The sequence below is a fragment of the Anser anser genome (genome assembly GCF_964211835.1).
Source record: "Anser anser genome assembly, chromosome: 2".
NCBI lineage: Eukaryota > Metazoa > Chordata > Aves > Anseriformes > Anatidae > Anser > Anser anser.
Genome location: NC_139721.1, coordinates 103,118,485 through 103,130,589, shown reverse-complemented (window position 1 = coordinate 103,130,589; position 12,105 = coordinate 103,118,485). Strand labels below are relative to the sequence as shown.

Here is a 12,105-nt window from a genome sequence, read left to right as displayed (position 1 = left end):
GTTGCTTCACTCCCATATTTCTCAAATTCTTTCTGTCATCATGTAAAGGCACTTAAACAAGAGCTCTGAGTACCCGGCACCACTGAAAAGCAGTCCTATGCTAGACTTCTGTAAAGACTGAAGTTTCTTCCAAGTTACAACAAAAAAAAAGTGTTACTAATTTCCACTTTTCCAATTTAAGGATAGAAAGAACAGCTCCACTAAGTGGCAGCACTATGCATTATTATTGCCAGCTTTGTAGAATTATTTTTACATTTGTGAAAGATTTAATATAAACTAAGCCTCATACGGCAATAATAAGTCTTATTTTTGCTCCTAGTATTTGATTTCGTCATTTTCCAGGAGAGATGAATAACCTTGCACTAGGAAGATCTTAGAATAACCTTTCCAAATACTTTCACAGGTTCATATTTTGCAGAAATTTCCATTTGAATATGAGTTTTATATAAGTTATAATAACATTCATTTACCAGTTGGAAAACACATCATACTGGTCCCTCAACATATTTGGTGCTCCTCAGCTCACTTTCACTGCTTCTCTGCAGTGCCAAGTCAGTCCCAGAGACTAATTCATCTTTCACAAATAAGGTAGGCTTCGTATTTTACAAAATCCAGGATGTGACACTACTTATTTTATATCTAAGTCCAGAGCATAAAGATAAACTCTTTCAGTTTGTACATTAGGAGAACAAAAATATATATTTGAAGCACAGTTATGATGTTCGAAAGCCATGTTGTCTGCTTTGCGTTCCATGGTACTAGGGGTTAAATTCTAAGGTCCCAGTTCTAGTAATCAATGCTTGAATCACTAAAGCTGTTAACTTACACGCCAAAAGCAGGGAACTTTATATTCAATTGCCAATTATGCCAAAGCTGTCAGTAAATATATTATCCTCACAAAGTGAGAGTATAATCTTATACAGTAATCTGTATTACTAATTCCAGTAATTCTTAAAAATTCACCGTGAAGATTCAATACTGAGAAATACCTAGGAAGTACTGAAGTCAGATCACAGCTTGTAACAAAGATCCTAAGCAGATTCCAGTGCTGCCCCAGCCGCATTCCTGAAAAGCTGTTATCTAAATATCATGGCTCCATGAGGCATATAACTACATGTGCTCATATACTGCTTTTTCTACAGGCTGAAGCATATTAAGTGCTGCAAATAGAAAAATATGAGCATGAGCAATTTATTTTTGCATGCTATTTTGATTCTGGAAAAGCAGCGTTAGGAAATCTCACATAACAATAGTTCTTAAACTACTGTCTGTTGAAACTGACAAAATAGATTTTTCAGGATCACACTAGAGTATTTACACCATTTTCCATTACAACTGATTGATTTTTGTAACTGGGAAAGAAAATAACCCAAGCAGTCTTTTATTTTCATACTGAAAATTTTTGAAGTTAAAAGTATGTCCCTGCAGTATATTACTTTTCACAGAAGAAAACACAAGTCACCTTAGTATTACTCTTGTTTATCACTGACACAGAAAACTTACGCACTCAGCTCCACTTTTTTCTTATATCATGGAAATTTATTATACGGAATCCTACATTCAGGCAGCAATTCCGGAAAAACATCGTTAGGTGCGGGTTTTGTGTTCCCTGGTGCTTTCTGTTCTGTTTGGCCTAGAAGAGCTAGGGTGGCTCTGTGGGGAGGAGCTTCATCTACAGTAGACTTATGGCAGGATAAATCTGCTTTGCACCAAAGCCTAATATAAATAAGAGTTGGGGCTTCTGTTTCAGACAGAATAATGTTTTTTTTTTTCTTTCTTTTTTTTTTTTTCCCTCCAGTGCTTAATTCCAAGAGGGTAGGAACTAAACAAACAAAACCACACACTTCATTTTGATATCCCCATGAAAGGTATTTTCAGGCAGAATCAATTGTGAAGGTTACCAGAATTAAATTAAAACAATAATAAGACAGAGTGTAGCTTTGCAGCTCAAGAAGGATTTATGATTAGAGGAGATGCAGCGGATCCTTTGTGGCTTTGTTCTCCATTGTTCTCCAGAAATGACAGCTATTGTCCAATCTGTCCTCTTATACAAGAATGAATTTCAGGCTACAAGCTGATTTATTGTCTACTTTAGCAAAAAAACTATGATTTTGGTACCAAAGGGTGGGAAGGGATTATTATTGATTTGTAACATCCTATAGGTTTACGGAGTTTTGTTGGCATGCCAGAAGGGCATCTGCTCTACGTATGGTGGCTTCAGGTGGACTCAACAGTGTCATTTAACAAAAATTCAGTAACATATATCATAAAATGGGTTCTCGTATGAGACGTAGTTCCAGCCAGGTAAGTGGACCACTGTTGAAGAAACCGACACCTCTGGAGTACCCTAATGATCAGTAGCAGCTCATGCCACTGCTTTTTAGTAAATGTTGCTTTTTCCTTCCTTTATTTGTGAAAAATTGAGAGAAATGTAGCTTAGTATCATAAGTGCCCTTCCCCCCTGTTCCCTCTTCACATGCCTGCAAGAACACACAGACGGGTGGGTCTTCAATAAGGGCTGTCTTCAATAAGATATGCTTACCATTTTCATTGGAGTGTCTTCTGCTGGTGTTTATTTTTTCCTTGTAAAACAGTTGCTCATATTTGATATTGATAAAACAGTTGCTCATATTTGAACTGCTTTCCTGCAGTTCTTTTTCTACCACTATCCCCCAAGAGGCGCCATTTATGTAAGAAAACAGGTATGGTCAGCAAGGTGTCTGCTGGCTGTATATCTGAGGTGTGCTAATCTGTCCTGGAATGTGCTAATGAAACATGCCTGAGATATTACAGTGACGAGCAGTAAAGAGATGGGTGTGACATCCTAAGAATGCCAGAGCATCTGGTACTTACTTGCTGTCAACGCTTAATGCAGACCTAGCATATGCTATTAGGAAATCATCTTTGCACTTGCGTTTCATACCTGTAATGCAGTAATTAGACTCTGGAAGTGAGGTATGTATTTCTTTTTTCCCTGTTTGCCCAGATGTTTTCTATAACGAGGAATAAGCTCACGTGCTTTCAAGGCAGAGCTGGTCTTATGGTAGTCTAGGAGAGCGCAGGGGCTTTGGTTATGCACACTTATGTGGAGAACCTCAAGTTTTAGACATGTACCCTAGGAAATTGAACAAAAGCAATGGAAAGGTCTAAACACAATGGTTGGAAAGGATAAGATCCTGCCCTGGCAGAGGAAGAGCAACTCCTTAAGTCAGTGGACTTCAACCAGTACCAGTTTCCCCCCACTCTAGTGAAATGCATCCTCTACAAAAGAAATTATTTGCAATAGAGAGTCCACACAGTGCCATAACAAAGTGATTTTATTGACATTCCTGTATAGTGATATGGTTGAATAGAAAGCACAGCCTGAATATCATGTGACATTTTTCTGTCAATATAAGCAAAATCAGTCCAATAATGAGGACCATTGCTGCCATTGACTTGATGTAGTCTTTAACAAAAACAAAACAGACATTTCTGTTAGAGAAATTGGAAGCTGCAGGGAATTTGGCTAATGGTACAATATTTACTATACCTAGTATCTACCATCTACAGGCATCTGTTTTGCTACTAGAACAAAGGAACTACATGACTCACTAGAGAGAAAGTAACAAACCAATCTGTTGGACCTTGTGATAACTGGAAAACCTATCCCAGATTTAGTATATTGCAGACAGTTGTTTTTTTTTTTTAATAACAAACACTGAGGTACAGCAAGTATTATAATAAAAAAGCACCGCATTTATTGTAGAAAGATCTGTTGGTCTGCATTTGACTGAAAGTGTTCAATCTTGACTGGGAAGCCCTACTAATACTACTGTGGAGACAGGGCAAATAATTATTATTTCAACAGAAATTAAACATATCTCCAGTCAAATTCATACTTCTGGAATTCAACAAACTATCACAAGATTAATAGCAAAGGATGAGTTTAGCTCCTTCACTGTGCGTAGGTATTTTAGTTTATTTCTTAATTGATTTCCAAATTCAGTATCCTACTGTTTTGAGCTAGAGGTATGTCAACTCCCCATTACAGTGAAACTAGGACAACAAAACACAAAACCAACTTCCTCCACTTGGTTATCCCTCAGACTAGAATACAAACTCAAACCTTAGCTACAGTTAATCGAAAAGTTCACGGGCACTTGAGCAAACTGGGTGAAAAATGTCCTCTGTGTCAGACCTGTACAAAACTCCTGATTTCTCTGTTAGATGTAGTTTGGATCACTTAATTCTTGCCTTGTCATAGCCATGGATCTCCCTAGAACATAAAAGTCAAGTTCTGAATACGCACAGCCACACGATCAAAACTGAGTGCTCATGTAATGCACCGCAGACCGAAGTGACATTTGTAAGGTTTAGACATGATGCAGTCAACAGGAAGGTATGGTTGTGTTTGTACTGGATCAAATCCTGCATAGTGCATGTGCTTGAACAGTCAGTGTGACTACTTCAAGGTGGAAGACCTTAAAATACCCATTTTCATTCTCTTATCTTCAACTTAATGCTCATATAGCATCAGGATTTCATCAACAGCAATATTGCTTTTGTTCCTTTTACCTTTAATACCATCACAATAATCACTCTGAGAAAAATAACAGCCCTCTGAAAACAAACATACAAATTACCAATATTAACTGCTCCTATCAAAGACTGCGATTCAAGAAAGCTGTCAGATTGCCTATTCCCTTTTAAAATCCACTGATGTTGGTGTCATATCTTTATCTAGCCAACACCGTGTGTAAATGTAACGGAGGTGAAGGAGATGAACAGATTGTTTTGAATGCTCATTGCTCATGTATTTCACTGTAAGTCTGCCCTATGGAAAATGTTAAAGTCTTTCCTGTGAGAAAACAATGAAAACAGAAATTCTGTCATTAACAGTCCGCGTTTTACAAATGAAAATACAGACCTGGAGAGAGCACAAATACCAGTAACAATGTTTGAACTGAAAGGTGAACAAGGAAGGCTATATGCCTTGCAAATGCAGTAATAACAACAAAGTCAATTAATTACATAATGGGCAGGTTAAATAACAGGGCAAAGGAGGCGGGTTCCTCCCGGCGCCTGTTAGCATCATTCTCTCTCTCACTTACTCCAACATTACAGTGCCACAATCGTGCACAGCTTCCCCTTCATTCCAGACTGGGACCGGATTCAGCCCCCGGTATGAGTACAATGGATGGAAGAATGCACTGTGAGGTGGCGAGCCGGATATCCTGGAAGTGATGTCAGTGCTTGAAAACTTACTGGGGCAGGGAGTTTGGGAAGAGAGGGATAGAACTGGGATGGTACAACACAAGAAAGGCAGAGAGTAGCATGGTATTTTCTTACTCTTTATGAAATAACTGACTGTCTTCCTCTATTCCTGGTGTTAGATCCAAAATAACCTGCAAGGGCATCTGCATGATCTTGTTACTTTGATATCATCAGACACCTACAAAAAGAACCTCTTAAAATTACTCCTAGCTTGTGTGCTTGAAAGAAAGCTTTGGACCAAGGATTTTGATGGGAAGTAGCTGGCTATGCTGTATGTTTCCTAGAACAGGAATGGACAAGTTGCTCGAGATGGCATTTGCCAGATGTGGTGATGCATGCCACCCCATCTAGCTCTTGGTCGGTGGTGAGTGCCAGAGCATGTCATGAAGAAGAATTTCAGGAGAAAGCCTTCGTTCTTTCAGTCAGTGGGTTTTGATGCCGTCTCTGAAATACAAATATCTTTTATTAAGCTACAAAAAATAGTTTCACTTTTTCTTAACAAAATAGAGTTTTTAAATACTTTAAAAATTTAACTATACAGCATTGTAAAGATTGGATTTTTTTTTTAATTTTTATTTTTTTTATTTTTATTTTTTTTACTGCTTTTAACTGTGTTAATGAGACAGCTCTTGATACACTGTTTTCTTTGGCCAAACAGGGACCAACCACTTGGATACTTCTCTGTCTGTTCTTCTAGGTTTGGAAGACATCCAACACTTGACATAGTGCAGATAACTTCGTAACATTAACATTACCAGGAATAAAACAGGAACCATACACCAGTCACTGGATTTGGGGGCCTGGTGGTGAAGAGGCAGAAATTACATACGCTATAAGATTTGGTTCGGTCTCTCATGGTTTGACTCACACTGATGTAGTTCATGTGAACATGAAAGATGTTCTCAGAAAAAAAGTTAAGATTTCTGTCTACTGTGCAGTGGGGCTGGCTGGACATGTAGAATAGATGCGCAAGAGCTAGTTTGTGGAAATAACAAGCATCTTTTTTGGTGTCTGGTATAATGAAGCTGGCCTGTAGTCAAGGCCTCTGTACACAACTGCAATATGAGTACTCAGTACGAATAATAACACATACTATAAAATAGGTCCTCAGTAAAAGCCATACAATTAATTGCTATAAAAGTGGCTGAAATATTACAGAAATAGAATGAATGGGCCAATTTAGATATCCCAGATATTCTATATATCATTAATAAAAGCTACTGTTTCTGCTTAGAAACATTTTTGGGTTCATCACTTTTCAGATAGCTACTGAACTAAGAATCAAAGCAGGAGAATGATCTAAAACGCAGAATGAAGTTTTTCAAGTGCAATGAGTTTCTGTATAGCCACCATTAAAAATAATAATAAGAAAGAAAGAAAGAAAGAAAGAAAGAAAGAAAGAGAAAGAAAGAAAGAAAGAAAGAAAGAAAGAAAGAAAGAAAGAAAGAAAAAGAAAGAAAGAAAGAAAGAAAGAAAGAAAGAAAGAAAGAAAGAAAGAGAAAAAGAAAGAAAGAAAGAAAGAAAGAAAGAAAGAAAGAAAGAAAGAAAGAAAGAAAGAAAGAAAAAGAAAGAAAGAAAGAAAAAAAAAGTAGGAAAGCGGGGTCCAGTTCTTTCCTCTGGAGCTAAAACTTCTGGGAATAAGACGTGTCAGACATTGAACTGATCTCCTGAGTTACAGTTTTCTGAATCACAGCTAACACACAACAGTAACAACCCCCAAGGAGGTGTGGTATTTCATATGAGCTGCTAGACATTATGATGTTACCTTCTCACTTACCTTCACTCACCCTTTACATGTCTCTCACTTCCTATTTCACGGATCCTTTAATGTGTTTGGCATCAGAAGTAAAGATACTTCTTACTTCCTTTTCCCAGTTAAGACAAACACTTTCAATCTGACATTCATCTTGGAAAACAAGGGCAGCAAATATTAATAAGTATAACACAATCAGAGCAGTGAGGCTGACTAATAACCACAGCAAACGCCATCCAAAGACAAGCCTGCTGCTGTTTTCCTTTCATTCCCTGGTTTCAGAGTTAGAATGCAAAGTACATCAAATTGAAGAGGGTTCTGCCTGAAGTGATACGAGATCCATCTTAAGTTTAGTGAGTTAAGTTTAGGTACCTAACAGGGCTGGAGGGCCTCTGGGCTTACTCTAGGAGGAAGTACAACAAATTTTTCACAGTATGAGAGTTACAGTCCCCTTCATCCCTGACAAGCACCCCCATTCACTGCAGCTTCTCATTCCATAGACCCTAGACTAAAACCTTCTGTCTTCAGACACTCTTGAGGTTATGGAGATTTGCACTGAACAAGAAAAGAAAAATGACATAACCAAAAACCGCCACCAGCAACCATAGATTAGCCCAGTCTGACAGAAAATAAATGGCTTCTGACACAGAGGATGGGATTGTCTAGACTTCTCATTTGGAAAGGAGCATTTTAAACATCAGAAAACAAAGATCTGGTAAACAGAATCCATGGGTATTCATAAGATTAGAACATTCTTCTTATTTCCCCTTTGCCTTGTCATATACAATACTAAGGTAAGGGAGCCTTGTCTTTATGCTACATAATAAGAGATCCTTCTTTAGAGTGCACAACCTTGTGCTTCTTGTGTGGTAAACATAACAATAGAGATGCCCCTCCCAATATCTCTGAAGTGCAAGTTCTCTCCAGTACTGGCAAGGAACAATCGTAACAATCGCTGTTATGCTTTGCATTGCATTACAGTTTTTTTTTTTTTTTAGTTTTTTTAGTTTTTGAAGGTCTTATCTGCACCATGTGTCTGGGCCAGTTCCAGCTGATGCAACTGATGTGGATCATGGGTTCGTATATAAAAAATTCAGTTTTGTTCATAGGTGTCTCTCAGATGGACAATATGTACAGGGAAAACAAGGATGGATGAAGATGTATTTGACCAGCTCCTTGTACTGGATTCAACTGTTAGGAAGGAAGATGGGCTGTGGATTGATTTAGTAGATGTGGGCATATAAAAGCTTGGAATGCTTGATGAGTTTTTTTTTTATTTTTTAATCAACGTAGGTGGAAGTAAACATTTATTAACATTTGGTCAAGTGTAGTGTAACTTGCATTTGTATTTTCATTGTTATTAATGGAGGTATGTAGAGATATACAGAAACCTTGAGACAGTTGTTTTTCTATTGCATACAGACTAGCAGTCCATTGGAAACAGGATGAAAGCATGAAGGTTAGATCTTAGAGGGTGGCAGTTCTTCATGCACAGCTTTTGTCAATCTTGATTTTTTTTGTTTTGTTTTCAAAAATAAAAACATGGGAAACCAAGATCAAATGATGTTGGAAAGATGACATCAACAGCCAGAGAAACACAAGAATTGCCTGAACCCCCTCATTCAAGTCCAAAGGTGCTAGTTTCTTCAACAGCTGTCAACAGCTTTTCATACAGCATAGAATATGAGGGGTAAGGTGGAAGATCCAAACGGTTGAAACACGTGTGTGCCCTGGAAAAGGAAAATACGCTACATGTTAAGTTTAATCTAAATAAATACTTAAGGAAACAAGAATTAAGAAAATAAGTTCCTACTGAGATTCAAGACATTCAAGTTCACTCAAGAGAGATCAAAGAAGTTCTAACATTAAAGTAAAACTCTTTAATTCCCCAAAAGTCTGAGGTACTGAAAAACATGTGCACATACACATGGATATTTCAAAAAGAAGATACAAGCTAAGTATCAACATCATTCTCTGCTACCCCTGCATTAGACATTGCAGTGATCTGCAGGGATCTTCACGGAGGAAAATGCTGGAGGTCACTGAGGAGCTGGGATTAGGCCCTGACAGTGAGAAAACTACCATAATTTTGGTTGCCTTGAATTTCCCCCCACTGCCCCCAAAAAGTGCAACTCAGCTGTACATCCAACATGAGCAGCTAGTAAGTTTTGCGCTAGTCAACAGGCATAATATGATGAATGATACTGACAGACTGGGTTCAGAATGTGCTTATAATGAGGCAGGGCTGACTGGTAAAAGACCATTCAGCTAACTGAAGAAGAAAGGTTGCTAAAAAATGTTCCTCTAAGTCAGCTGTTGGCCATCTGCTGTAAGCCTGGCCTTTAAATGTTATTTATTTGCAGTAGCCAAGGCAAAAGCAAAATATTTTGTGCAGAGCAAGCTGCCAACATGATGACCCTCTCTTCTCCCAGTTCGGTCGTTATATTTACCCCCAGTTGGCAGCACCTTCAAAAGAAGCCGTGGAATGGGCTCCATGCATGCCTCCACCTTGTTGCAGCTTTGCTGGTAACAGCAATTAGACCCAGATGCAGGCTGCACCTCACTGTGTGAGGTGCTATACAAATGTGAGGCAAAGAAACTGTCCCTGCCCCAACAGTTCATCCATTTCCACTGACAGAAAAATGTAGAGCTCATTCATCAAACAGGAAGGGCACACTTTCATTAAAATTGCTGCATTTTTTTCAGTCTGCCTTGAGTTTTACATGACGCTAGAAATCATTCTGTTCCCTCTTGCTCCCTCTGATAAATTTGAATTGACAAAACCCTGCATATGCAAACGTAGCCTCGGCGTCTAATAACGTCTAAGCTTCTGATCCCTAGTATTTTTAGAAGCAGTGAAGTTGTTTTACTTCTAGCTTTTCTATCTCATACCTTGGTACAATGTCATTTCTTCAACAGTGAAGCAAAAAAGCTATACTGGAGAAACTATTTGAAACCCTGCTAGTCATCTCTTAGGCCACCCACAAAGTGGGAAAAACATGATGCTGGTAGATGGGCTGGCTTGAGACTTGCAGATTCAGAGGGAGAGTTTTATCAGGCACTGATGGTGAATCATTAAAAACAATCAGGCAACTGAAATAGCCAGAGGCACGTAATCTTCACCGCATCACACAATTCCAATTAGGAGAGCTTTTACCATCTTTTTTTCCCTCCTGAATGAAGATTTGTTAGCTGGTTGTTCCCAGAGAGAGTGTACAATAAACACAGAATTTGCACAAATGAGCTGGGAACACATGAGAGCTAGTGAAAAATGAACATTAATAAAGCCATTATTTAATATAGTCCTTGAAATTAAACGTGGTAGATCATGTGTATTATCCATGAGTACCCCTGCACTGTTTATTTATCTCAGCAATCTTTGGCAGCGTAAGTTGTTTCCACAATTCATTGCCAATACGTATCAACCACTAGGAGTTAATTAACTGAAGGATTCTTGCAGTCCATTCAGGACACGTTTACCGTAGGTAGGAGAGCGCCATTCAGAGTGTTGGCCTTGAGGTGCTCAGCTGCCTGGCTCCAGAACTAGAAGCAGTAGAGTCACGATTGCTCGGGATGGCAGACTGTGCCATTCCCTAAGCCTAAAGTGATGTCTCTGCGTGGTACGAGGTACTTAGCTGAACGAGACCAAACCATCTCAGGCGTTGTTGTCATGCATCTTACTATGTGCTGCAGACGTATCCACAGCCACTGACTCTGATGTTTACTTTCTTGTAGGCATTCATCTTGACTGATCCATCTCATTTCATATCATTTAAGAAAGCCTTGAAGTGCTGTTGACTTTTAGTCATTGACCTAGTCAAACTCAGAAAGAAATCCATTCCTTCTCCTATGACAGGGTTTATTGAAGTGGGCTCTCTTATAGTAGGGCTCAAGGAATTTATTGTGGAAAGAAACTACTACAAAGAAAGGAAGAAAAAGCTAATGTGTCTAGAAGAAACACTAAAGCATTTTGCCAAGCAATACACTTGTATTTCCCAGTTCAACAACTTTATACAAAAAAATCCGTTCATTCCAAAAAGCCCCATCAAATCAAGAAAGAAAAATTATTTTCAGGAGTACTATGCAGGTTAGGTTTACACTTTACCTATTTGAGGTTCAAAACACAATATATTGCTGGCTAAAGGACAAAACCTGAGTTCAAATTCTTTTCTATGAAACTAATGTAGATCCACTGCAACTCCAATTGATGCCAGTGAAGCCCACTCAATCTTACAAGATAATTATGTGCAAAATTATCTGGAATGTACTCTGCGATGGGCCTAACTGGTTCTTTGCTGCAGAGGCAAGAGATGGTGTCTACTTGCTTAACTGAACAACATATTCTGCCTTAGCTGAAATAAAAGAGGGGGCTGATCAGGACCACTTCTCCTTCACTGTTCCTTCTCTCCTCAGCATTACTGTACACAGCCTTTGCCTCTTGCAACTGAAAGCTGAAACCTTTATTTTCCAAACAGGACTGAAGATAAATGACTCAGTCTCTACTCCATTATATCACATGCTGTGTGATACTACAGCGGCAATGAAGAAGAAAGAACATTTTCCATAATATTCAGTGTTGCACCTTTGTCCTCCAAAGGGACAAGTTCTTCCTGAATGGTGTTGACTTCCTACAACTGATCCCAGTGGCAGTGACTACAGTAAGCATAATTCAGGGGACACTTGCTGTTTTCTATACTGGGCTTGCAGCACATCTTGGGGTGAAAACATTACATCAGCAATGCAAGAAACAGTCACTGCAATGAGAGAAGTCTTTCTTCCCTTAATTAAGCCTCCATCCATGTAAGCCTGCTGACATTTGAGAGGGTGTTCATGGAGTGAGAGGTCTGGAATAAGAATTAGATTGGTAAGAGCTTTTATGGAAAGGATTCTGGCTTCTCTAGAAAAAATGCAATATCGTCATGCAAACCAATTCTGACCCTCATATGCCCTCATCCTCCAGTAAGTAAAACAGTAAATGGATCACTTAAAATTTTGTTCTTCCTGGCAGTCTGTCTTTATTGCTCAAAGCAGTTTTGGTGGTCTGATCTTTAATCTCTCTCACTGTTCACAGTGCTACGTTATTTATTTCTTTCTGT

General features: G+C 38.7%; 1 protein-coding gene across 11 annotated transcripts in view; it reads right to left on the bottom strand.

Annotated features, from left to right (window-relative positions):
• Positions 1–3,299: 3,299 nt before the first annotated feature.
• HECW1 (HECT, C2 and WW domain containing E3 ubiquitin protein ligase 1) overlaps positions 3,300–12,105 on the bottom strand; it is a 268,810-nt gene continuing 260,004 nt past the window's right edge. For 10 of the 11 annotated variants that reach the window (XM_083826824.1, XM_083826828.1, XM_083826829.1 and 7 more), the window contains one exon: positions 3,300–8,739. In XM_083826824.1, the coding sequence (XP_083682950.1) occupies positions 8,628–8,739 (112 nt within the window). In that variant the 3' untranslated portion in view covers positions 3,300–8,627. The remainder of the gene's footprint in view (positions 8,740–12,105) is intronic. The other variant, XR_014580687.1, reaches the window with a different exon arrangement.